We start from the raw sequence: 26,933 nt of genomic DNA on the forward strand, positions 1-26,933 counted from the left end.
AACCGAACATCTTCAACTTATTCGAGGCCTATCGACTGGATTGTAAAATGTATGTATGAATACCTCTCTTCTTTGAAGTTTAACCAACAGTTTGAAACAAAATATTGTCAACTATTATTTATCTTACGATTGGGGATTACGACGAATTGAAACTTTTTTCGGTAAATCCATAGGGCTTTTCACTGAAAATAAATATCATCTTAATACTAGGAAAATAGAAAAGAAACGCAATACATGAATAATCTGGAATTCATATATTTCCTCAAAATTTATCCGAAAGCCCATAATATCTTCCTTCTCCTCAATCATATTACTCTCCATCACTCCATTATCTCTAACCCATCCTCATATCGTCATAACTAAATTTGATAATTCATTCCTACTTGTCTCAATCGTCTCAACAATAATCTTCCACCAATTACTGTTCGTATATCATCCCTCATCCAATATCTTTAAACTGTCAAGCATTGTTTTCGTCATTCATGAATGAGCCGTAAGCAAAAATAATACAATTTGTGTTCTATTAAAAATGAATCACTTACAATGACTCAAATTATGCGGTCCAATTCGTCGAATAAAATTGTAAAAAGCATTTTATGCCTAGATCACCCTAATCATCAGATTTCTTCCTTCACATCTGATATCCACTGACCAAAACCATCAAAACTTTTTACTCAATTCGTGTCTCATTTCCGTGATACAATTCGCGAAGGATGGAATATTAATCTCTCTTTCACGATTATTTCCTTTCCACTAAATAAATGATGATTATACCTTCTATGCATTCACATTTGTATTTTCGTATCTGTTTACGCAATTTGCAGGCGAACAGAATCACAATACTAGCAGCAGCAGTGCCAGCCTCTACTCTTCACTACCAATATATTCCATGATTCCTGGTATGTATTTTTTTGCACAACAATTTTATGTGCTTTTCACAGAGGAATAAACAATTTATTTATTGTACGTGCACAGTCTTGAAGTCCACAAGACACTCCAGGCCCCCTCGCACCTCCCATATCCGTACTTCTATTGTTTTTAATCTTCTCCCCTTACTTCAGCAAATTATGTCCATAATATAATGTTCAGATTTTTTCCACTCACAATATTCCGAGGATATCCTCCAATAACACTATCGACCTACGTCGTTGGTTTTTTAAAAAATAAATATAAAGCTTTCACATTTTCAAATGATTTATAATCAGAAAAAGGGGATGTCACATTCATAAGTAATACCTTTATCAGAAATGTTGGGTGAATTCAAATGAGTCATTTATACAATTAATTTTTTTTTCCTTCTGTTCGCTGCACATACTTCGTCTCTCTACTATGATTATTAATTCGCTTTCAGCGCTTTCATTCGAATATCCCTAAATCATTTCGTCTGTTATTTTCCCATCTTTTTCTAAAATTTCTATAATCATGCTCTTTACACGCTAATCGTCACAAAAATAGATGTCACTTGCTTATATATAATTTGTTTAATTTACTCCCCTCGTTTACCATTTTTTATTCACTTATTTCTTCCTCTACAAAATCATATAATAAACATAATTAACGATTTGCCTGCGAAAAATTGAAATTTTATAATACATATTCTTTTTTACTGCTTTGTTCGAATTTACTCCGATCCTGAGGTATTTTTCAGCATTCAGGATTGAGGATGTAGATCAACCGACTTTATTCGTTTTCCTAGTGATACTCGGGAGAGGGGTGAGGGAGCAAGATAATGGGAATAATTATCACTGAGTCCTAAGGGAAAGAGGCACCTCAGGGCGCCCCATTTTGTTCTTTTCGATAATAGACCCTTAATATTATTCAATCGAATATATCATATATTCATTCAAATAGACACACACACACATATACGTGTATATACGGGTATAAATATATATAATATATACACATACATATGCGTATCTACAAATTAGAATTGTTGTGTTCCTTTATTATTATTATTTTTTTCCATTTATTTCATTCTGTTCTGAGCTGTACAACGTGACGAAGGAAAAAAATATGATTTGTTCCATAATTTATATCTCGCTCATAACAGCATTGCCATCACTTATCATTTTCTTTCAATAGAAAATAAATGCTCTATTGAATGATCTTGCAATCATGTCGTTAAAATGACAAAAGGAGACGGCGAAAATATTCACATGACATTTTTGCAGACATCTCTGTAGAAGCAGGCTTAAAAAAAACATTTTTCATAAAAAATATAATGAACTAAGAAGTACTCTACTGACATGTTATCTTGAAACTATTCGCATCACAAGTCCAAATATTTGTTTATCCAAATTATCAGGGAGAATGTCAGAAAATCAAATAGATTGAGCACAAAAATAGTGGATTTTTTTTCTAGTTCCTGAAATTTTCTACAAAAAAGTTTTTTTTATTCTCCTCCTAGGTTTTTTCGCTTCATTGTTTGCTACAAAAAAAATTGAAAAATTTCTAAGTTCATCTCTTCCACCAATTACTCGAATAACAGTAGAGCTTGCAGATACTTTTCCATTTCGAATGTGACAAATTTTACGAGTTCTATGGAGTAGTTGGAAATAAGCAGATTTGACAAGCTATTAATCGTAATTATACTGGGAAAAGTTTGCAGCTGATTAACATTATTCAGTGACAAGCAATTCGTAATTTCATACTGAACTACAGTGTTTCGATAGTTATCAATCAATAATCAACAGCTAAATTTCTATTACCTAGAAACATTCAAATGCCATTGAGATTATCTTGTCGGTGAATGCGGAATAGCTCGGGGTTCAATCAAAAACTGTCAATCATCTTGATGAAATAATGTTGACCGATTTCTCACATTCTTCTCTCCAACTGTGTAATTAAAATCCGCTCATCTGTGTCACGATTTTCACGGGATAAAAGCCAACTGTGAGTATGAAACATTTACCTTTCCCAATATAAATACGTACATATGTTTTCTATACATTTACATCATCATTTTTTCTTTCATTTTCACGAATGGACGTATTTGAAAATTAATGAATGTTTAATGAAAAACATGACAATTTATACGAACAAAAATAGTTTTTACAATCTTTAGAAGATTAATTATGAAACTCAAAAACCATGAAAACTAAAAAAAAAAGTCAATTCATGAATGGTTTTAGATTATTGATAAATCTTTTTAATATGAAACAATGAATTTTACCGTATGACTTTGATTAATTAAAAGTAACAACATTCTTGTTATAATCTGAATAACTGGGATATTAAGAATTTATCTGGGGGAGGGATATTTTCAAGAAACTCATTCGAGTTTCAAGTCAGACGGATCATCCACTCGCGAAATAAACGAAAAATCATATTTTCCATGGAACAGATATTACCTGGCAGTTTATAATGAATAAAAAAAATGATTGACAGCGAAAAAAATTATTATCGGTTACAATTGATCATGAAAAAAGACCTATTATTACTAAATCCCTACGTTTACTTTATCACGGCCATTTAACGACTTTTTCTCATTAATTACCATCTAAAAAAAGAGGAGAGGGAGAATAAAGTAAACAATTCAAGTCAAAGCGAAAAAAAAATATTTTCGCTCTGAAAACTATCCATTATTAAATTGTAAATTGATCGTGAAATTGTACCTCATCGTTCGCATCGTTGCAGATCGAGCGGACGATTCGTCTGACGATTACCAAATTGTAATCATAACAACATTCTACTTTTTCTTTTGTATGTTTTTGTTAAATGAGAAAATGTGCAGCCTACTGAAAGTTATTCAATGATCATCCGCGTCGTGAACGCGCTGTCGCTTTTGCTGCTGCTGTTGATGCTCTGGAGGCTCGGGACTCTCGACAATTGCAAGTGGTGCTGGGGAGCCTGGAGAACTGTCTGGCTCCTCGTGGGCACGCTTTGTCGCCCCAACGCCTGCGTCAGGGCCAATGAATGTACCACTGAGGAAATAAATATCATTAGAATATTTTTCCTCGGCGAATTTTTAGAAATTAGAAATTTTGTTGAGATAAAGTCCACGATTTTTCGACATGCTCTTGAATTGTCCCAGCGAAGGAGAGAGCCACTAAGGGAACTAAAGGTCAACGATGCTTCTACCCTTAATATATTTTGGAAAAGCCCTCTAGTTCTTCTTACCATGCTACATTGAAAATAAATAGGTTAAATTTTCCATAAAAAGCCACATAATATTTACCTGTAATTATATGTTGTTTGTACAATAACTGGAGCTGGACTGTATTGGCCAGCCGGTGATAAGGATTGCTCTTCTATTATATTTCCAGGCACCAAATATTTTTCTGAAAACAATGAATAATTAAGTTCCATCAAGAGTAAAATACCTTTATCTTCTGAGAATTGTCAATTGCAACTGCATTAAATCAATGAGATATATACTTTTTTTCATATTTTTCAAATGAAAAAAATTTCAAAGATAAAAAAGTGAGGCCTACGACTTTTCTAAATGTCTACCTTCGCGTGGAGTATCGTTGTTCACGCCATTTGTAACGACAGCAACCTGCTGAGCAAGGCGACCTTTGTGAGTTGGTGGTGCTGGAGAAACGTAGGGATGTCCTGGTGAGCCAGGGGCTGACTGACTCGACAATTGTCCAGCAGGTGATGGTACAGAACTATCAGGATACGACTCTGGCCCTGGGGAGCCTTCTCGGCTCAGACATTCAGGGGTCATTATACCACTCATGCCCACATGAGAGGGTGACGCTGGGGCACTCCTAAAATTCAATGATAATTTATAAAAATTAGTTAAATAATCAATATTTAATTGAATCAATCCTCTCGGTATTAATGTCATGTTAGAAATGAAAAATTTCAAAAATAATTCCCAAGGGATCGCTTTTACTTAGTAAGATTCATCAATCAACTGAGGTAAAGCCTCAAGTGTCTCAAGGTGAAACTTTTGAATACATTTGATATAATGAACAATGTCGTAATTATCTCATTATCGAAACAATAACGATGTCATTCGCGTAGTCATTGACACGACCTTAAAAGGTAAAAAACTGGGAGTCATCGTATGTTTTAACAAAATACTTTTTCTCTAAGCATTTGCAGATTTTTTTCATAACAATCGATTTCCACTCGGTTTAAAGTTCAAAATGGCAGAATGGAATATTTGCAGTGACGACAGCCTTGACCAATTTTCACAGGCTGAGTAATGGAGAAGTTCAAAAATAGTATGTATGTATTGTCTCTTAGTGTATTCAATGGAGACGAAAGTACTCAAATGCAACAATTGCCTCTCATGCATGACAAAAGTACCATTTACATCGACTACATATGTGCAATTCCGCATTCTTGTTATTTCTCCTCGAGCGATTAAAGGACGTATTGTTCTACAATCCAAGGAAAATCATTTCGTTCTCGAAGTAATTCGATCTCAGAAAAAAAAATTACGAAACGGAAAATTGATTTATAACTTGGAAAAATAAAATTTTTTGGTAACAATTGACTCAGCCCACTGAAAATTCGTAGAGCAATCCTGCACAACTCAAACAATAAAATTATGTAAAGACCAACAAACCTGGATGAGAGTCCAAAAGGAGCCCTGAAGCAGGGCACTCCCCTCTGCCTCCGCCTCCTGAATGCCTGTTCAATGAGTTTCGCCTCAGACTGTGGATCTATCCTCCAGAATGAGCCCTTTCCAGGCTCCTCCTGGCTTCTGGGTACCTTGATGAAATACCGATTCAACGAAAGATTGTGCCGTATTGAATTTTGCCATCCTTTATCAGCAGTACGGTAATACGGATAATTTTTAGTGATGTACGAGTAAATACCAGACAGCGTTAGCTGTTTATCCTGGGCTGATGCAATAGCTTGTACGATTAATTGAGCATATGAGTATGGTGGCTTTGAATCGTCTTTCGGTGGACTGTAGTGTGATGATGTACCATTAGCCCCCTGAGCAGCGTTATTACGATAACGTGAATCAGGACCTGGCTCTGGACTCATCTGTTTACTTGTACTCTGTCCAGCCTCTTGATGTCTGTCACCAGAGCTTGGCTCATTGGCAACCGCTGCTGCATAAGCAGCCACCATTTGCAAATCAGCTGATATATTACGTCTACTCTGACCAGCTCTTGGACTTGCTGGACAGGAATTAGCAGCACTTATTGTGCCTGTTGGTGATGGAAATGGACTGCTGTAGCCAGTGTCTGGTATGTTTATACGCAATGGTGGTAATGGGGCACGTTGCTTTGGCGGTGATGCCATACGAACGTTTGTCTGCTCTTGTTCATCAACCAGAGATTGAAATACGAGGCGAATGTTTGTACTTGGAAATCTGAATGTACATCTGTAAAAAATTCATAAATTCCATTTGCAATTTGAAGAACATGGGTAATTACAAGATAATAACATCTCTCGCTGATTTTTATCCATTATCTGTAGCTTTGTGTCAAGATGAAGATAATGGAGATATTCATTAGACAATAATCACAAATTAATTTTTGAGGTCATCATCATGGCAAGATGCACATCGATGTAGTCTGCTTTTAAAAATCAAACTAGACAAAATCCATTTTTGAAATTGCAATACCAAAGTAATTATCTGGGTTAAGTCAGTGGGGAAATGAAACGACTAGTGTGATTATGGAACTATTCCGACAATAACTAATTAGAAAAAAAAACTATTAGGACCATTCGGGCTGAAATATATCATAATTTTTTTAAACAAAAACTAGGGTAATCCCAAGATGAATAACTCATTTTTATCATTTCCACTGATTCATTAAGTCAATAATATAAATTTAGATTATCAATAGATTAAATTATCGGCATGATTTGTAAATCCAATCCCAAATGAATCATCGAGGTCACCTCAGCTAAAAATGAAACCATTTGTATAATAATCAAATTATACCGACAATTACCTCTCATCATTTCATCTTAAAATACTCTTTCTTTCATTTTCCATCTAAGAATGTCATCATATTATTCCTCCAGGAAACAGAAAATGCAGCAACTCATGCAACCGGTGAGCGATTATCTTGACGACTAATGCAAGGGAAAATTAACTGACTTTTTAAACCAATATTATTAAAAATTGCGCCCCAGGAAAGTCCACAACTATGTCCCCCAAAGCCTTAGACTCTAAATTCGAAAAATGTAGGCATTCCACTCCTGACTCGATTTACAAAAATTACAGGCAAACTTTGATTACCATCAGACATTCAATCGTTATCACGAGAACATCGGTTACGTAGATATTGATTAACCAATGCTAAAAGTGTCTCAAGCCAACAATAAATCCCCAAGAAACCTCAGTCCTCAATTCCGATACTTGGACTCAATTCACCCAACCAGAATTATCATCTCCATTCATTAATATAAGTTCATGGTGAAACATTTCCACAGAGAGCTTACCGCTTCTGTTTACATCAGAATCAACAACATAACAGAAAGGGGGAAAGGGAGAGGAGAGTGAAAAGATAAATATAAACATGGCAGACTAAACCAATAGCAACATTTTCCCAAGAATTCTCAACTATCAATTAAAAACCGAGAGTTTGAAATTAGCTCAGAATAATCACTGTTACATCTTATGACGTAATTCACTGGTGATGTTTTGGCGATGTAGCAGTGACTCTCATTGTCAATGATCAATCATTGTTTATCAGGGTACGTGATGTGCACAGGCTAATGGAGCATTTGTTTACACTGGACGATTAATAATACATCAACATCACCACCATTAACACACGAATGAACTCAGCATCATGATATTCATTGAATTGAAAAACTGTAATCAATAATAAATAGAGCATCGATACTCACGTTTTGGGTAATTGAAAAGCCGGTGCTCCTTTTCGTTGAAAGACCCCATCAACGAAAACTCCATTTTTACCATTACAAGTCATGTAGAAGTACGGATGATCATAAAATACTTCCAAATGTCGTCGTGATATAAAACTCGAGTGTCCCATATTAACATCAACTTCACCCTTACTACTATTACGTCCAATTGTTATTCTTCTCTGTCTGACCATGTATTCAAACTCACGTCCCTCTAATCTAGCTATTGGGGCACCCTTTGACTCGGGATTCCATGGCATTTTAGTTGGACTTGCTGGTGCTGATTTAAGGGCAAGTAGCGCCCACGCGTCACTCTCCTGTGTACGTGAATATGTTGATGACATCTTGACGAATTTATGTTGAAAACTCCAATGATTTAGTCCAAATTGTTGTGGAAAAAACTATTGAACAGGAAAATCTTCACAGGGGGAATTCAACTCTTTTTATCTATTTTTTTTATCTCTTCTATTCACCTCCCGATCTCTCTCTCACTCTCATCCACTCACTTATGTATTTGTTTTGTTTATTTTTAACATCAAATCAATTGTTCATATGTCCTAACCCCTCCCTCGCTGTAGAATAATGTTTAATGTGCACGCGTTCACGCACACAATCGCAAATAGTGGGGAAAATGAGACGAAAAAACAACAAAAATGAGGAAAAAAAGCGAGATACCGACTCTCTTGGCCACACTTTATTTCTTTCACGTAATATGGCCGGCCCACCCGATTTATTCAGCCTTTTCACTAATTGTTATTATAACTCATTGATACAACTACGAGGTTATTTAGAATTCACTGATTATGATGCACTCGTTACCTTGTATTTACGATTTATATTTCACGTATTATACGGAATCTGTAGATCATCAAAACTCTATTGCCTTCCACCACGTCCCTCACCCCTCTGAACCGTCCTGTTTGATATCTCTTTTGCTCTTTAGAACGTTGTTACTCTCTCTCTCTCAGTCACATACACACTCACTCCTGCAATATATGTACTTTCTCACTCCCACTCTTGTTCGAACTGTTCAACCCCCCGGTTTGATGTGTATTTTCGGGTTTTTTAGTTGTCGGGATGGCTGGTTTATACACGTCGAGTTGTTTAATAAACGTTATTTTTTTCGAGAGATACACAAACACAATCGTAAGCGGAACAAATGTAATTTTTGGCCTTTGTTTACCCACAATAAACCGAAACGTGGGTGGCCACCACGTGACACGAGACACTGGGTAAAGCGGTATTTATGACGTATTTGAATTGGTTTTTAGTCTTTTAGGGTGAGTTTTAATTGAGAATTTTCAATAGAATTATTTGAAACCAGTTGCCAAATGTTTCCATTATTTTTTGAGTCAATTGACGATTCAGGCTGACGCCAGTTCCTCGTGTTTTAATGCAACTGTTGCCATCTTCGTTTCGTGTCGATGAGATTGGAAAGAAACCGGATGACGGCCGGACGCCATTGCCGTCTAGTTTTTGTAGGTTGGCAGCGTTGCGATGCTTGAAATTGTACAATTTTTTTAGAATGAAAGCCATCAAAGTGAGAAACGAAAGGTTTTTATGAAAGTTTATTTAAATTTTTGAATTTTTTTGCAGCATTTAGAAAATCGTCAAGTCGCCTGGAGGGAGGGGCGGGGGTAATACTCGGAGAGACCAATCGATTCAATTCGTTATTGAACAAACATGGGTGACACAACCGTAAACACCTTCGGTTGCGTAACAACTGGTGGAAAGATTGCGGGATTAGATGTGAACTTTTTAAAATATCTATTGGAGAATTTTATTCTGACGATTTGAACGGCAGAAAGGTTTTCAAGGATAAGGGTTTATGAGGGCGAGACGGTGGGAGGGAAGGAGTTCACTTCCGGTAGGTTTTTGATTTGTATATGAAGGACTAAATATCAAGTTCGAACGAAATTTGTGTCTGGGGGAAGGGGGAGAGTATTTTTTCAATTAATTTTATTGAATCAATTTATCCCAGATTTATTGAATCGTATCAGAAAATTAATTGACTAGTTGATATACTCATGACTAAATCAATAAATTAATTAAGCAGTTTATTGCGATTAAATTGTTCGTACAATTATTTAAGTATTGAAAAATTAGTCATCAAGTTGCGTAAGACAAGCGACACCTCTATTGATCCAATGAGACTCTTGCAGTCTTGTTGGAATCAGTATATACATCACAAAATTGGATGAGTGACCTGTGGTAGCTAAGACTCCTCGTCTTGCGCTGGTTTTATATACCGGACAGGCATAACTCGGTGCTGGTTTGAATTTCGATTTTTCGCCTGGCTTCAACCACAGCACTGGGAGAACATCGAATATTATTTTCGGTTTGGATTCATCTAGTTCATTGACTTCTTTATTCCAACGTGCACCTTCTAAGAACAGTCCCTGAAAAAATAATAACGAAAATTAATGAAAGGCAATCTTTATGTCAGATAATCGATTCAACTCTAAACGAATTTTTCCAATCGAACCCATTCTGAGTTTCCAGTAAAATATGATTGAAAATTTCTTACATGAGTGAAAACACCTGAGCTCGCAGCCCCACCCACCTCCTCGACACTCCCCATCACCTCGAACTCAAAGTCCAGATGATCAATCGGAATTTTATGACGCCTGGCATAATTTTGCATAACTCCTGTCAAGAACGATTGCGTGAAGAAGAATCCAGAGAGCCAATAGACATTGGGGGAATCATGATCGATCCAATCTTGGAAGAACTTGATCCTCATCATCAGATCATTCACATAACTCCCCAGAGGCTTCAGGGAGGGGTATGACTTCTTATCCCACGCCCCAGGTACCTTTCCAATACTCATGCTGAAAAATACATCCTCCAGCTCCGCAGACATCACCACCTGTCCCTTGATTGCCTTCTGGACATTCTTCAACGATGCCTTGATAACAGCAGTCAGTCTATTGAACCTGATCAGCTCTTGTCTTAAGACGGTATTCATGCTGTTCATGTAGAGCACCGGGTACTTCTGGGCGACTTCTTCGATGTTAAACTGTTCTGGCATTTTTGACAGAATATCACTCGCCAGAAGAGAGACCATGGCATCAGCGTCTCCCTCGGCTCCACCGACGCTTATCTGCGTCTGGGTGAGAAGAACTCCCCCCAACAGCTGCATTGATTCATTATTATCCTTTGTGATATCAGCATTATCATGTAATCCGAAAACCTCTGGCCACACGTTGATGGGCAGAGTCTTTATGTACTCCAAACACCCTTCATAATCCGTCTCTTTTGGAATTTTGAATTTTCCACTCGGCGAGAAGGTATAATCCTTGTTGCTGATCACTTCAGGATTGTAATAATTCTTTAACAAAGAATTCAACAGTCTTCGGTCCTTGTCATCAGTGACTCGACCTCCATAATTGCATTCTCCAGTTAAATACAACAGAGCTTCGAAAGGAACCTCTTCGTAATCATTCAGGAACATCTGGAGTTGAAGGACACTAATACGAAGATCAGATTCATTAAATTCATAAGGTATGTTCCAACCCAAAGGTCCGAATTGTCGTCGTTCTTGGACTACAGCGTGGAAAAAACATAACGAGAAAAGAAGGGACTCCCACTCGATAATTCGCTTGCAGTTCCTGAAGAACTTCTGGTCTGATATTGGATCGTTCAGGTAGCTTCTCAGAAGATTCTGCTTGACTCCTTTAGGAGGCTCATTGGTCATCTTCACACCGTTCTGCAGAATTGATACAGGGAATGCTTTTGACGGATAGCTTGTCAACCAGATCCGAAATTTATCGTGGGTATTCTCTGGAATTATGGTCTCGTCGCAGATTCTGTCTAGTTCCTTCATCCAAGACTCCGCAAGATGACAATTTTGTAGAACTACCCATTCACCAGATTGAATCCCTTTTTTGATCATGTCTGCAGCGAGAGGTCCTTGGCCCTGTCCCAGGGAGATCGTCATGAGATTTTTCTTAAGGATACCTCTTGTCTCTGCGAATTTTATAAGGCCCGCCATTGGGTCAGATCCAGGCGACAGGATGAAGATGAGAGGAGATGTCTTGGTTGAGTCGTCGTAAGAGGCTTGAAGGTCGAAAGGTGGAGGTTCTATGAAGGCCTGACTCATATTCAAGGAAATGAAGCTCTGAACTGCTGAGACGAGCTTATCCGGCCTGATGCAACGAAGTATGACTAAGTTTCTCAGTTCCTCGCGAGTGACCGTGTTAAAGGGCTTCGGAAAGGAATGATCCTGAGGATTGGCTAAATCATAGTACTCCTTCCAGGATAAAAGGTTCTCCTCGAAAGATCGTCTGAGGCCTTGGAGGCCGGTGAAGGCATCAGCTCTGGTGATTTCCGACCAGGATTTTTCTGTTAACCAGCTGGGATCAGGGTTTTTGAAAGGATTCCGAAGAGCAACACCTCCGGTCAACAAGAAGGACCACAGGTCTTCGTGAATTCGTCCTTCGGCTCGGTGAATGCCAATCGTCAGAACCAGGGAGAAGATCAACTTGTCCTTCTCAAAAAGCGATCGACAAACATTTCTGTAAATGCTTCTAGTGAAGATTGAGTTCAGGCTCTCGATTCGAACGCTCAAGTCTTCTGATTTTTCACTACTGGCGATAGCTGATATATAAAGGTTGATGAACCAGGGAAGAGAGTACTGGTACATTGGGTCGATATTCGCTAATTCGGAAATACAGAAGAAAAGAACAGCTCCATGCCGTGAGACTGGCTTGTAACCATCACGAGCATCATCAATCTCAATCGTCGTTTTCGCCGCAACTTTTTGCTTCGCTTCAATATCTTCCGATAGCAGTTTTGAGGATGATAGAATTTTGATGGCCGTTTCATCCTCGAGGATGTTGCCCTCGGACGACGACAAAACTTCCAGGATTTTGTCCTCGATTTCTTTGAGAATTCGCTTGTTGTTCGCTCCTTCGACAATCAGCTGATTCTTCTTGTCCTCCAGGATTGGGAGATCTTTAGCAACTACTATCCCCAAGAGTTGATCTTGAAGCCCTTGAGGAGTAATCATGAAATTTAACAGAGTCACCTTGACCGCTATTTCCGGGAGGTAGTGAGGATTTCGGAGTCTTGTAGTGATGTAAAACCGAAAGTTGTCATTATACTCCAAAACATTCTCCCCGAATTTCATGTACAGCACTCCTCGTTGTTTGTAGATGTTCTTCAGGAGAACAGGCTCAAGAATTGCATCCAACTCCGTCAGAATATTCTCCAGCAACACTGGAAGCCCCAGTTGAATGGCGTTTTCCATAATCCTGACATAATTAGGATCAGTGAGTTTGATGACATTCAACTTATTCTGTTTCTCCATGTTCTTGATCCATTTGTTCGCCGGTCCCTGCGGGTCGATCATCAAGGGCCACCTGTCAGCATACCTCACGATGATTCCATTTTCAATAGAGAAGTTATCGGCTGGTAGCCCATGGATCATCCAAGCTCTTATCTCCACAGCTTCTCCTAGAATGTCCGGAAGACTAAATTGAACGCTGCAGGGGATCTTCATATCTCGGCAGGTCTTGTGCCACTCAGCAATCAGATTATTACGATATTCCACTGTGAAGGCCCCGAGATAGGCAACGATCCCCGAGGATAACAGGACATCGCCTATAACATTACCGAGACTGGCTCCAAGATTCGAAGCTGTCTCACTCCACCTGGTCTTCTCTCCTCCCAAGCCACCGAGAAGCTTTTCAGCTCTGTCCAATTTCTGCATACAATGGTCAATTTGATCCTCGAGTTTCTTCTTCTCCCTCATACACTCCGCAAACTCGTCGTTCAAAGTCTGTAATTTATCGGTGACTTCTTGCAAAAGAGTTCTTTTTGCATTGAGTGTCTCCATTTGCGCAGCAAGTTCAGCCTCGGCCTCCGCAAGCATTGCTTTCTTAGGAGCTACGACCTTGATAACTCTATCATAAACCTCCATCGCCCGTACCCATTTGCACAAACCCTCGCAGGCAGTGGACACCTTCTTAATAACTTCCGGTTGAAAGCTTCTGTCGTTCATGAATTTCTCTCGAATTCGTTTCATGTAGGCCGGTGGAATATTGTCCTTGTCGAAAGTCTTGAGACTCTCCAAGAACTTCATGTCTCCGAGAACTTTGATGGACGCCGGCCAGTAGTCGTCTATTGTTACACCTGAAGGATCCTGAACCCGTTCTGGTTTTACTCCTTTGAGAACACAAACAGCTTCCATCACTAGACGAACGCCAGCAGGTGGACTTTTCATGGATTTGACAATCGTCACGTCAGCTGGCTTCAAGGTGTCCAGAGCTGAGAGAGCGGCTTCCAGGGCTGGTGTAGCCTCCGCAAGGTCACTCTCGCAGTCATCTTTGATAGCTTGTGCTGCAGCTGCGGCTTCATTCGCCAGTGCTTCATCCGCAGCCACGACTTCTTTCTTCGCTTCGACATTGACCGTGTCCTGTTCGATCCTGATCATCAATTTGTCACTCAACTGAGACTGAGCCACTAGTTTGGGCTGCAAAGCATGGAGTTCTTCCTGCATTACGGCAACCTGACCCGCAGCAAAGTCCAACTTTTCCAAACCCACTTCATAGCGATTCTGCTGAGAGGTGATCTGATCAACTTTCTGACCGTACAATTTGTACAATGACTTGATGAGCTCCAAGAAGCTTGTTGGAGTGACGTAATTTGTTCGACCCTGGGTTCGTTGATAGTCTTCGCTGGAGTGTTGGACTGTTTCGTGGAAATTCTTGCACACGATGACGCATTTTTGTTTTATTTCGTCATCGATATCTAGGTCCTTCAACGAGATTGTCGCGACTTTTTCCAGAGCGTCGGGAGGCCATGGCATGTACCAGTCAATGGTGCAACAGTTGATCAGCGAGGGAAACATGCGGATACGGTTTCGAAAGGCGTCACCGATAGGAGACATCGTAAGCACAATATGGAGGAATTTCTTTACTCGTTCGATAAAGAGATTATAAAGGGCCATTGGGGTAGTCTCAACTCGTTTCCCGGAATCCTCTCTCGCCACATTCGTCATCTTCTCGAGTATCTCAGCTTTCTCCTCGGTTCCGTAGAGATTTGGCACATCTCCAGTGTTCAGGATCATGTTGATATCTTCTACAAATGATTCGTCTTTAATCTGATTGTCGGCAAACAGGAAGACTGTTGGTTTTCCATCACAACCGACTTTCAAGAGTAGATGTTTTAAGTCGTCCCTCCATTCGGATGGCCCATAACTCCGGGTGATTTCAACTTGGTGTAGGATGTACTCACAAATTCCAGTAGCTAATTTCGAGCAGGATGAGCGCCCTGAGCCACCGACTCCAACGAGCAATGCATTACCATTGTCCTGCATCAGGACTCTTGAAATCCTCGAGATGTGTTCGATGGCGTATCTGAAGAGAACTAAAGACATCGGGGTCTTCGACATCATGTTGTATTCCGTTAGATAGTACTCCATCTTCTCTTGAAGATCGTTGAGATCTGTCACTTCATCGTAGATCTTTGGATCCGCATCGGGCTCCATGTACATACCGAAGAACAGATCGCGAATGTGAGTACTTGTGATTGTTTTCTCATCCTCTTTTAGGTAATCCGACAGGACTTTGTCCAGTGGCTGACGAAGTTGATCGTAAGTGACTCGTTTTATCATTTTGAAGAGCGTTTCTCTGTCCTGTTCGTCTACTAAACGATCGTGGAAAACTCTATAAACCTCGTGAATCCAAAGTTTTATGAGTTTATCAGGGTCTCGCATTCTAGATGATGGGACGAGAACGATTCCATTGATGACTCGGCTGAAATCTCTCAAATTGAAAGTGTAATGGCTTTTTGCGGGAATCGGGAGGAAGTTTAGGATGGCGTCTTGAAAAATATCCATCGTTGCTGAGACCAGCATTTTTCCGAGGCGAGAGACACTAGAGTCAAAGCCCTTGGCGAAGTGCCAGTCGAGAATTGAGGTGAAGATCTTCGTCATCGTGGCGTCCTCGAAGGCGTCGATTCCGATAATGTGCATATGACGAGTTAAGCGAGGGGTGACAACATTGGAACCACCACCTGGAGGGCCCATTGCAGCTATCATGAGGATGTCCATCAGATATATAATTGTTGTATCCTTTGGATCGAACCAGTAGCCGTGGTCTATCCAGTGACGAAGGAGTTCTATTGGGGGCTGGGCGCCGTAGACCTCCTTCTGGGGCATTGACAAATCATCGACGAAGAGGATGCACTTTTTCCCCATTGTTGGACCGTAGACACCTTTTCGACGTCTGTCCAATTTCGACATGACGATCTCTTGGGTCTGTGCGGCGCTGGTTCGAGCGCTGAAGTTCACCACGTTCTGGATATATTTCTCCTTGGGTAGGTTGACCAAGTAGTCCAGTACTATAGCCGACTTTCCTGTACCTGTAGGTCCCACAAAGAGGATTGGGATAGAGCGATCCAGGAGCCTCTTTATGAAAAATCGTTGCATTGACACCTCATTCGTTTGAATAATTAGATCACTGACTTTCGCGGTTGGAGGAAGTGTTATTGGAGGAGCTGTGTCCATCCACGAAATCCAACTCCCATTATTCCTCTTATCGTACAGCCACTCGTAAATAGTGCCTCTATCGGGGAAGAGTTGTTGCTTGGACAACTTAAAAGCCTTCGGCTTCGGGTATTCGTCCACCTTGCCGTCTAACAACTTTCGGAAAAATAAATCGAACTCCTTTCGACTGTCACTCACAAGTGTTGACGCGAATCCCCAGATCATGGAGAAGAGCATCATACACTGCAACCATACCGTGCTCACTTGGCTCTCTCCTTCCAGCATGGTACTCAACATTCTCGTAAAAGACAGGAACATATGCAGATCAGAAGTATCGACAAATGTTCGGCAGTTGATTCTGATGAACCAGAAAACCGGTGGTGTGAGCCACTCAACAAGTTCGACAATCAACTCGAACTGTTCCACTAGAATCCTTTGTCTCAAATCTTTTTTATAACTCTCGAAGATCGGTTGCCATCCGAGCTGTGACGGCTCCATGTAGATCATTCCACACCTACTGACTGTAGCAGGTGATGCCTGATCAAGATCAGCAGGCTCAAACATCATATTCATTTTATTCGACATTATAATTATCTCACCGGACATTAAACAGAGCTTTTTGTTATCGTCTAATACTGTATTCATGTTCTCAATCCACACAGCATCAACAGGTCCATCAAAGACGATCCATTTCCGGTCAAAGCTCAGAGACTGGGCGTACTCTCGGAATGTGTTTGCGAGAATTCCATCGCTCCACTCGTGAGAAATGGGATCGAAAGAGCCATAAAGTAAGCCCATGGTGATCGCCTTGGGATTGATGATCCTGTAAATCGTCTTGAATTCCTTGATCACAGCTTTGCGTTTTACAGAGAGCTCTCCAAGAGCATCGGCGAGGGCTTGATAGGCCTGAGTCTTTCCTCCTAGAGTGTCTCCCACGACCATCAAGCCATGCCTAACCAATATCATCTCATAGATTTGAATGACCTTCTCAACATACCAGTCAGTCGCTTGGAGATTCCTCTTCTCCAGGTTGATTTTTAACAGTTCAATTAATTCATCCCTGTCAGGATTGGGCAGATCCACTCCCGGGAATAGATCACTGTAAATTCCCTTGAACAAGGGAACATCCTGAGCCAAGAATTTGGGAAGATTGACATCCACAATAGCCCTCAGGACGAGAATGGCTTCATTCTGGTTTGGATACTTGAGCTTCAGATTGCCAGCAGCTGTTAGCACAGTCTTGACAGCTCGCATACCGTAATCGTAGTGACTCTGAGAACTCAATTGTTCAGAACACAACTTATACGTATGAACAATCTTCTCAGCTAAACTCCTGGCGTCCATGAAGCCGTACGAGTACAAAGTGATCTCTCCTATCATTCCGTAATCAGGGACCATCATAGCGACGGTCCTGAAAAGAACTTTCAGATTATCAGGAAGCTCCTGACGTCCAGCGTACCCAGGATTCATAGTGATGAAGACATTACAGGTGGGATTTAGCTTCAATTCAGTACCTTCAAAGAGGAATCGTTCGACCTTCATGCTGATCGCCATTTGAATGGTGTGGATTTGTTGAGCAATTACAGACAGAACTTCTAACTCGATCCTATTGAACTCGTCGAAGCAGGCCCAAGCACCTGATTGAGCAAGACCTTTGAAGAATTTCCCCATGGCCTTGTAATCAAGACCTTCGGAGCAGTTGAATACAACGCACTGTTTGGCGACAGCTTTAGCAAGATCTTTAGATGTTTCGGTCTTTCCTGTACCAGCAGGGCCCTCTGGTGCTCCGCCCAAGTTCAATTTCAGTGCTCCCATCAATGTTCGATAGCACCTGTCAGTTAATGGCGTGATGACGAGACGAGGAGTGTTCCCCAGGTACTCAAATCCATACATGACGTCTGTCGTGATCATCGATACAGTGATGGCACCTTCCAACCAATAGTATCGAAGCTGGCAGATCCAATTGAAGTCTATTGCGTCACTCACTTCTCGTTCCACCAGCATTTTTACAACATCTCGAGCATGGACATCAATAACAATCAGAGCATTCAACGTTATCCTCGTTCCTGGGTCTAACTTTCCCCGGACAAGCGCCACTGTTCTGTCTATTTGATCACTGCACTTCTGCAGGTAATTCGACGTAGAGGCATCCTCGAAGCTCTCGATGACTTCACTGGTCCAGTGAATCTGACTGCCACAGAGAACTATTTGTCCTGGCCAGGAGAGAATCCATTCTTCCCTCACTGCTGTAAAGTAAGCAATTACGCTGTCCTGCGCAATATCCCGTAACGACATGATCATCATCTCTTCTACCTGACAGAGCCACTTCTCTACCATTCCTTTCGCATCAGCCGGATAGATCTTCCCGCTCATTGGAACGTATTCATCTTCATCGGAGAGCATCCCTATGATCTCCTCGTCCTTGGTGAATTTAAGCTTGCTGATACCTTCAAAGCATTTTTTCAAGTGGGGCTGAACTCTCTGAGGGTCTTTTGTCTCGGATAGAATCTCCAACAATTCGTCATTTGAGAGGAAGAAAAATCGCGGAAAGAACAATCGTTTCTTCTCAAGATAATCATTCAACCCTTTCTGGATTTCGTCGAGAAGCGAATTGCAGAGTCGAAACTGATCAAGCATATTTGGGATTCCTGTCGCAGTGGTGACTTTCTTGTCCTCAGCGACAGACGTCATCATCCCACGCCACATTTTATCGACTTTCCTAAAGTTGTTAGCTTCCGTGGGCATCTGTCTCATGATGTCTTCACTGCTAAAGATCGGTTCCAAGTACATCCAAGTGGCTTGACACGTCAGCCACTGATCGATGATGTCTTGCATAGTGATCAGTTTGTTCTCCCAGCTCTCCATCTCGTGTTCGAAGGCTTTTACAAAAGGCGAACCCCTCATTGTTTGAGCTTTGAGAATGTGATCATCAAGAAGCATTTGGATGTCGTCAACGGCCGACAAAATCTGCACACCTGTTTCCCGATATGGAGTCAAGTCAAAATAGATCTGCTCCCACTCTGCCTTCATCTTCTCCAAATTCTTCTCCAACGTATGCTCCTTCGTAGCTGCCGACGAGATCTCTTCGAGTTTAGCTATGTGGACAGGTAATCCGTACTCAATCATCTGAGACAGACTACTCTGCTCACTCGCGACGATAGTCTCTCCCACTACTTGACTGATTTGATCCCAATGACGTACTTGCAGTCCAGGATTGCAAATCGTCTGAAGAACTGGAATGAATTGCTTGAACTTTTCGACCTTTCCTCGTATCATCTCCGCGATTCTCCTAGCTCCGGGGATGTCTGTCAGCGCTCGTCCAAGTTTATACAATGTCCTCCAGGCATTATCAGTCTCCTCTCTTACTTCGTCGGCGTCCAGACCCGAGAAGGGGCCGTAGTACCACTTTTCATAATTTCGATGGAACTGGAGAACAGTATGCCAGAGTTTGTCAAAGGTCTCCACTGTTGATGTCATCCCAGGGAGAGACAAATATGGACTGAGTTCCATGTCTAAAAGGCCCTCTTCTTCGTTGATTTGCTCAGCCTCCTTTCTCATCTCCCCCATTGTAGCTGATAGCTGTTCAATTTCTTCGGTCGCTTGCTCCATCTCCTCAACTGTCAAAACTGGCGGATCTTTCTTCTTGAATTGATCAATCGCCAGTTGCATTCGGCTTATCTTTTGCTCGAAGTTGTCCCGTCTGGTCCTTAGGACTCCTTCAACGAATTCCTTCCTCATGTTCAGTCTCGTCGTTGCCAATTCCATTACCGTTTCCATCTCCTTCGGCCACGTTAGGGTGCGAGTATTTAAATTAATGTCTTCATCGCTTGGAGGCTGATAATCAAACAGGAATAGAATCAATTCTGCGCATCTTGCTAGCTTACTTCTCAGACTGAACATTGTATTGTCCCGACTGTCCACCAGGAAGTTGAAGAGATCAACAACTTCTTGAGTTGTCTCGGGCATGCCCGAGATCTTGTCTGCAATTTCATCGAACACGTGACAGAGTTCACGGTTATTCGACCGCAATTCTTCGAGAAAAAATTCACAGATCGATGCTCGGAGATCATACAAAGTTGATCTCATCGAGTCGTTGACAATCGAACAATCGATTTCGATCATGTTCAGGGGGATCTTATTTCGAAAAAGGCAGATTTCCTTGCTTAGGCTGTCATAGCCGTCGATTCGGTTCCCGAATTCACGGAGGAAGGGGATTGGGTCTATCTGAAAGTAGTTTTTGAGATTCTCGGTGGCTTGACCGTCCAGGATATAGGATAAGTCTTGGTAGTGTTTCAGGTAATCTTCAGGGCCCTGCCTATTGCATTTTATGGCATCCAAGGCTTCATTGATGATTTGAGAGACTGATGACTCGGCTCTTGAAATTAGGAACAGACAACCGGTGCACTTGAACTCTGGGAAAATGATTGTTTCGATTCTTGGAACTTGAGCTCCCACGCGAAGGATTTTATTGAAACATCGGGAAACTGTATCATGGAGTTCCTTGATGCTGGGGATGAGACGAAGTTCAGAGGTGCCTAGGACTGGTTCCACGGAAATAGTAATAAATGGGGGTCTAATGAATGTCAGATCCTGGTAGTTGCCCTCAAAGGAGTTTCCGTCTTTGTATTGGATGAGAAAATCTTTGAATTCTTTTAGGGTCTCGAGCATAATGATGCGGAGTTGACGGGAAAGAAGACTGTTGACGGCTCGGAAGTACTTTTCGATATGAAAGGTAGGGGTGGTAGGACTCTTCTCGAAGAGGGAACACCATGCGTGCTTCTTTTCGAGGAAAAGCTCAGCCACATCTGCCAGCCACTGATGTTCCAGCTTATCGATTGCCAAGGCACACAGAGATTCTACAGCTGGTTCTAGAGCGAGAGCTGGAATTGGGAGAATGCCCAGGTCTTGCACGTCGATAATGCGCATGGAGCTGTATCTACAAATTTCAGAGAGAATTCAAAAACATAGTCACACTATTAGGGGAAGGCTGCAGTCTTGATTCATCATCACTATAATTTATTTTTCAATATTATTATTCAATAATTTATTTTTCATTCCGCCTATCATTTGCTCAGAACTTGTAATTAGAAAATTACCTCGAAAACCACAGATCCCTTATGTCCCTGAGAATCTCATTAGTAATGAACAAATTATGCTCGTTAGAATGAGTAGCGGTAATAATAGACTGATGCCAGGGCACAGGTGCACGAATATGAAGCACTGGATACTCGACAGGAATTTCTTTCACACCAAGACGTTCTCGCTCATCTTCATCCAATACAATGTAATGAACAATGGCGATTCGCACGCTCCTCTTATAATCTTCAATAATTTCTTGGTCCAGCTCCTTCAAAAGGTCATGGAAACTGCAGAATAAATCATTGGCTGTAAAAATTAGTAGACTTTTCCAGGGAATTCTACAAGAATTCATTTAGTATGCAAATTTGTTTTTATGACTTGTTTTCCTTCTAATTCAATACAATACCCACTCTTTCCTTCTCCTTAACTTGCCATCTATTCGTGCTTTCGCCATTTCAATGTTGATATAATCGTAAGGCTCCAAATGATGATCTCGGATGCCTGAATTCCCCAGAAATCCAATCTTCTCGATATCCTCAGGCTTCATATTTTTATTCATCTCGATTTCCTTCGCAGTCGACAGCTCAGCAAGTTGAGACTCTACAGATCTTGGAAGGTCGGCCTCACGCTTCCTCAAGTCCTCTCTCTCCAACAGGTCCCTTTCAATTTCCATTTTTCTTTTTTTCGTAAGTTTTTTCTTCGCCTCCTGAAGCCTTCGACTTCTCTTCTCAACCTTTCGTCTGAGCCACGTCCCATTAGCGAGATCAACGAGACTGATGACGTTTTCAGGCAGAGAGTCCAACAATTTTGTTTTCTCGTCATTTCTTCGCACTACCTCTTGCTCATACGCACGAACCAGTGAAATCGGCGGGTACTGGAGTTCTCCGTCGTTCCCTAAGAAATCTTTTATCAGAGGTTTAACCTTACGACGTCTTTTTAACGTCTGGAGTCGAAATTTCAAAGCAGAAGGTGTGTAGAAACTGGCGATACTCTCGGAGGGTTTCACGTACTTGAAAAAGTGCTTGAAGGGTACAGTCTTTGTCCAGGAACGGTCTTGGATAAGTGGTTGAAGTTGCTGGTACTTCAGGGCCTCTGGAAAGTGGGGGGTTGGCTCAGGGTCGACTACTGGTATCCAGGGAATTGATGGCTTACACTTTCTCCCCTTCGACGACATATCGCAGACTTCATGTCGCTAAGGGAAATATCGAATTCAATTGCAACTTCACGGTAATTCTATTTCTTGGCATAGTTCCGGGACTTCGTTTGTCTCCACATGTTCCTCACATTTTCTGAAAGACATTACTGATATTGTTGATTATGGATACGCAAGAGATACTTTGTGTCCTTAGCAACGGAGGAGTCCTAGAGTCGCCAGTACCTTTGAATGAAGTGTTTAAATTAAAAAATATGTACACAAAAAAATTTCACTGGTTTTTTTATTTAAATTTTCATGTGAATATGCAGGAATTTCATTAAATAAAATATTTTTGATGGAATAATGAAAATTTGAAAGATACTTACGATCTCGTACTTTAATTATCTTCAATTTTAATTTTTTTCCTTAACCCTAGTGATGAACTCTGGTTAGTCTTTTCGATAATACAAATACTTTGGCATATGTAATTGGAAGACTTGTGATACAAATATTGCACAAAGTGACTAATTGATCTGTAGCTGATAAACAATTTATAATAATTATCATGCTTAATTTAAAAACTCGTTATCAAATGTCACGTAATTTCTCGAACAATTCGGCGAGGATACGTCGACATTTGTGGATTCACGTATCTCATTTGAGAACTTTTGATTCACAGTAGCAGATTGTCGGCCCGACATAACACTGCGACGATTCTCGTTGGCTGTCCTCCTTTTTAACCACTCTGGGAACAAAAATCGTTACGAGATGAAATTCTCTCAGAAATATTGTAGAATTTAATTTCCATTCTCACCTTCATCAGCTACTTTAGAAAATTCATTCAGTAAAAACTCTTTATCTCTTGATTGTAACACCAACATTTCCCTGAGTATTTGCACCATCTCTCTACCAGCTAGAGCTTTAGCGCGTAAACAATAAACTGTCATACTGAAATGAAAAAGAATAAGGATAATGTAATGGTAACCATTGCCTCACATACGACAAAAGTGTATTAAAAAAACTGGGTGACTTCTTTATCAGAATTGCAGTGAAATTTCTAGACTTACACCATAACAATTAAAATGGCAGCTCCTACTCCAGGTCTCGCAAAATTCGATACAAAAGTCCACAATCTGCTGTCTCTTCCTAAATTCAGCACTTCCTCGATGATGACATACCACGTGTAAGCATAATTTCTAAAAGGTCCACAACTGTTGCTCTCCACACTGGTGATGACGTATCCCAGGACAGTGAGGGCCCCGGTCATCCCCAAAAATGCCAGTGCCAAGAATAACGTGTGAGTCTGAGCAGCTCTCCAAGGAGTCGAGGGGGGTTCACAATGTCTCATAAGCCCAAATTTCTTTATATAAAATGTTAAAATCATCTTCACAACCATGAGTAACGACAGAGGTGGACTGAAGTAGAATGCAACCCAGAATAAAATCTGGTTGTAGATGAGGTTCAGGGTGTTCAAAGCAATGTCGAATTTCGGGGCTGAAATTGCACTCCAGCGTGTAGATAACTGACATCTAAGGAACTCCATGATGAAACTCCCGAGAGTGAAGACTAGAAAGTCGAAGATTATTAGGCGATAAATCTCTTGAGCAAGTTCAGTTTGCCAGCAGTAGTACATGCTTCGGGTCAGCCAATATGCGAGCAATGTTCCTATAATCACTACTGTCATTATGTAGGTTCTTATCATGTTGACGAAGAGAGATTTACGTTTCGAACTGTAACGTTCTAATTTCACCTGCAAATGATGAACACAATATTTATTTCGTATGTGATTGAGAAACTAGTCATGTATTATGCTCATTAACGTATTTTTGACTTTTTACAGTGTCTTCCTCCCCTCAGTTTCATCTAAGCCGTGAAGTTATTTCATTCTCTAAAAAAGATGATAGTAATAATGATTGTTGTTGCTAGTCCCCGAAATTATTGAATCATACTATTAATTTAATTGGAATTACCAATTGTGAAGTAACTGCAGGAAAAATATTCATAATCCCAGTAACCACTAATGGTACCATGAGCAGTGATGCAGAATTCATACTCTGAGGTTTATGGTTCAGCAAGAGATAGCCAAGAAGACAACTAGTGCCGCCCATGGCACCCAGTACCACTGCTGTCATTGAGAACTGAATGGACAATGCAGTCAGTCGTTTCAAGAAGTTTGAATTTTTCTTGGTGATCGACTCGGCCAAAAGCTCCTTCAATTCTCTGTAGATTGATTGGTGACAACGATTTGCTGCTTTTAGCGAAGCGATGCTGTAGTCCCATCCACAGAATATTTTCGTCGCGTATAAATTGTGAATTCCACCGGAAGTTTCGATATAGCATTTTCGATAAGAACTAGCAACTCTGAAAGTTTTGTTTCGATTGTTAGGGCATTTTTAATTTCTGCATTGAAGAATGTTTGAACATTGCATATCTATAAAAGTTCCTAATACTTGTTGGCGAATTCTATAGCAATGTAAAATAGAAAATATTCTACAGAGAAAGTCAAAAGAATTTTATGTTCTATGCTACTTATTCTATTGAGCAACCTCCTCGAAAATTTCCTCAACGCGACTTTCCTATTTTCTCTGATTGTTGGACGAAAAATAAAAGAAATGGACGAAAAATAACTCAGAAATTAAATGAACAGACTGCTGATGGCTCATTACAATGGTAGAAAAATGTGCACTTACTTCATAGAAAGAAGAATAATCGTGAAAACGTAACAGAAAATCATTGTTAAAATATAAGCCGATGGTATGCTATAGTGAACTCCAGGTATTGCTTCAATTGTACGATTTGTATAAAAACCATAGTAAAAAATAGTTTTCTCCATAAAACCCTAAAATAAAAGGCAACAAAAATCATACTAAGTAATGAAAATTATATGTGAAGAATAAATTGGTAAGTAAACAATGATACATAATAATGATAACGATAATTACATTTCCGATGAAAAAATCTCCGAAATTGAACGTCGAGTTTCCATACGTGGCAAACATAGATTGTGGAAGAACGATAAAAAACATGCTGGAAATAATAATGGTATTAACAATAGGGCTTGCAGACATCTGGAAGCGTTAAAAAAATTTTTTTTCATAAAAAGAAAAAGCGATTGTACCTAAGAATACAATTGATTACATTCAAGATGAGTAACCAACGAAGAAATTTGAAATATGTCGCAACTCCACTGCCAAAATGGCCTTCGATTGACTTGATTGGGCCGTACCACAACTCAATAGTTGATGAGAATTCCCTCATCGCAACAAAAGACTAGAAAATTAAGAAGGAAAGCGAGTAAAAACAATTCAGTCCTGGAATTCAACGTTTTTCAATTTGAATATTGGGACCTCCACGAAAATTAATTAAAATATGGCAATTTCCCTGGATAATTGGATGCATCAGTAAGGATGGCACTACGTTTGATCGGTTTCATAAGCAAAAATTGTTGAATTTATAGGTGTAATTGTCCTAAATTATAAAAGATACGTGGACATCTTCAAGAATTACCTTCATGAAAAAAATACTCATTGTATATTTTATCCTCTTCCACCTACTAAGGACCCTCCTGTCCCCTTTCAAATTTATTGAACGAGTCAATTTAGCTCTGATGGACCTTTTGACAGTGAGACATTGCGGCATGTCCCTCAGAGCCTCCAACCTTCTCATCTCAGACACGGGATCATTCTGCATGAGGTCCTCCTGCAGCTCGAGATGGCATGCAATGGTCTCAGCATTTTCTTCGATCTGCGATCTGCTGCCAATCGGCGAAGGTGACTCAACCTGGGGAGCGACCAGCTTCAACGTAGAATTGTTGGCTTTTCCCAGAACAGCAATGGCCCTGGATGGCAAATGCCGGGTGTGTTTTGACTGATAACGTTGGGCCGAAGCTCGTCGAGCTGTTAAACCGAACCGCTGAGCCATCTGACCTTCACTGCATGCTGACGAGCCCTCGGAGGCTGTTGAAACTCATTGATCACATCAACTATCTCATCCTAGAATTGGAATAAAAAATGGCTTACCTTCTGATCGTATGCACACGTCCTCCTGCACCATTTCCATTCTACCCAATATGGGAATTGATTTTTTTTCTGGTAAAGATCAAGAACAAATCAATCGGTGATAAGCATCGATAGCTATCACGTTATCAGATAACAAATACTAAAAGTGTGATATCCGTTTGTATCATGCTGGTTTGACAGCTACGTATTCATGTGGAACAACAAAACTACTTGGAGGTTTATAAATAGTACAGATATTCCGCCATAATATTGGTCTTGTCACTACATACATAATTTATTTAAAAATAAATTAAAAAGTAACGAAACATTTTAAATTCAGCACAAACGGGCACAAACCTAATACAAACGATAGAATTAATTCATTTTGCAACAAGAAATGACCGGTCGGTTATATACATACGAAACTTTTTACCGC

At 40.4% G+C, this 26,933-nt stretch overlaps 3 protein-coding genes across 3 annotated transcripts; all 3 read right to left on the reverse strand.

Moving 5' to 3' along the window:
- Positions 1–239: 239 nt before the first annotated feature.
- LOC135171406 (forkhead box protein K1) lies at positions 240–9,187 on the reverse strand. Its single transcript, XM_064137938.1, has 5 exons — positions 7,777–9,187; positions 5,525–6,295; positions 4,456–4,715; positions 4,181–4,283; positions 240–3,926 (listed from the first exon to the last, which is right to left on the reverse strand). Exons 1-5 carry the CDS (start codon positions 8,136–8,138, stop codon positions 3,752–3,754), a joined length of 1,671 nt encoding a protein of 556 aa, XP_063994008.1. The 5' UTR covers positions 8,139–9,187; the 3' UTR covers positions 240–3,751.
- A 565-nt stretch (positions 9,188–9,752) lies between these two features.
- LOC135171346 (dynein axonemal heavy chain 3) lies at positions 9,753–22,538 on the reverse strand. The gene is made up of 4 exons (XM_064137823.1): positions 21,775–22,538; positions 21,382–21,651; positions 10,322–21,221; positions 9,753–10,193 (listed from the first exon to the last, which is right to left on the reverse strand). Exons 1-4 carry the CDS (start codon positions 22,536–22,538, stop codon positions 9,897–9,899), a joined length of 12,231 nt encoding a protein of 4,076 aa, XP_063993893.1. The 3' UTR covers positions 9,753–9,896.
- A 414-nt stretch (positions 22,539–22,952) lies between these two features.
- Positions 22,953–26,925, reverse strand: LOC135171369 (transmembrane channel-like protein 5). Its single transcript, XM_064137855.1, has 10 exons — positions 26,855–26,925; positions 26,519–26,587; positions 26,007–26,455; positions 25,618–25,769; positions 25,442–25,526; positions 25,190–25,338; positions 24,470–24,860; positions 23,567–24,249; positions 23,314–23,447; positions 22,953–23,244 (listed from the first exon to the last, which is right to left on the reverse strand). Exons 2-10 carry the CDS (start codon positions 26,556–26,558, stop codon positions 23,069–23,071), a joined length of 2,259 nt encoding a protein of 752 aa, XP_063993925.1. The 5' UTR covers positions 26,559–26,587; positions 26,855–26,925; the 3' UTR covers positions 22,953–23,068.
- Between the last annotated feature and the right edge of the window lie 8 nt (positions 26,926–26,933).

This window comes from Diachasmimorpha longicaudata, chromosome 2 (assembly GCF_034640455.1).
Source record: "Diachasmimorpha longicaudata isolate KC_UGA_2023 chromosome 2, iyDiaLong2, whole genome shotgun sequence".
NCBI lineage: Eukaryota > Metazoa > Arthropoda > Insecta > Hymenoptera > Braconidae > Diachasmimorpha > Diachasmimorpha longicaudata.

What these genes read in the sequence shown, in the direction of transcription:
- LOC135171346 (XM_064137823.1), bottom strand. Translation starts at nt 22,538, where the DNA reads ATGTCGTCGAAGGGGAGAAAGTGTAAGCCATCAATTCCCTGGATACCA. An exon ending in AAGTTAAGGAGAAGGAAAGA is followed by an intron (nt 21,652 to 21,774) that starts GTGGGTATTGTA and finishes TTTATTCTGCAG; the next exon opens with TTTCCATGACCTTTTGAAGG. An exon ending in GCTCAGGTGTTTTCACTCAT is followed by an intron (nt 10,194 to 10,321) that starts GTAAGAAATTTT and finishes TTATTTTTTCAG; the next exon opens with GGACTGTTCTTAGAAGGTGC.
- LOC135171406 (XM_064137938.1), bottom strand. Translation starts at nt 8,138, where the DNA reads ATGTCATCAACATATTCACGTACACAGGAGAGTGACGCGTGGGCGCTA. An exon ending in CCTTTTGGACTCTCATCCAG is followed by an intron (nt 4,716 to 5,524) that starts GTTTGTTGGTCT and finishes ATTGAATTTTAG; the next exon opens with GAGTGCCCCAGCGTCACCCT. An exon ending in CAAACAACATATAATTACAG is followed by an intron (nt 3,927 to 4,180) that starts GTAAATATTATG and finishes TTATTTCCTCAG; the next exon opens with TGGTACATTCATTGGCCCTG.
- LOC135171369 (XM_064137855.1), bottom strand. Translation starts at nt 26,558, where the DNA reads ATGGAAATGGTGCAGGAGGACGTGTGCATACGATCAGAAG. An exon ending in TGAGTATTTTTTTCATGAAG is followed by an intron (nt 25,770 to 26,006) that starts GTAATTCTTGAA and finishes TTAATTTTCTAG; the next exon opens with TCTTTTGTTGCGATGAGGGA. An exon ending in ATTATTCTTCTTTCTATGAA is followed by an intron (nt 24,861 to 25,189) that starts GTAAGTGCACAT and finishes CAAAACTTTCAG; the next exon opens with AGTTGCTAGTTCTTATCGAA.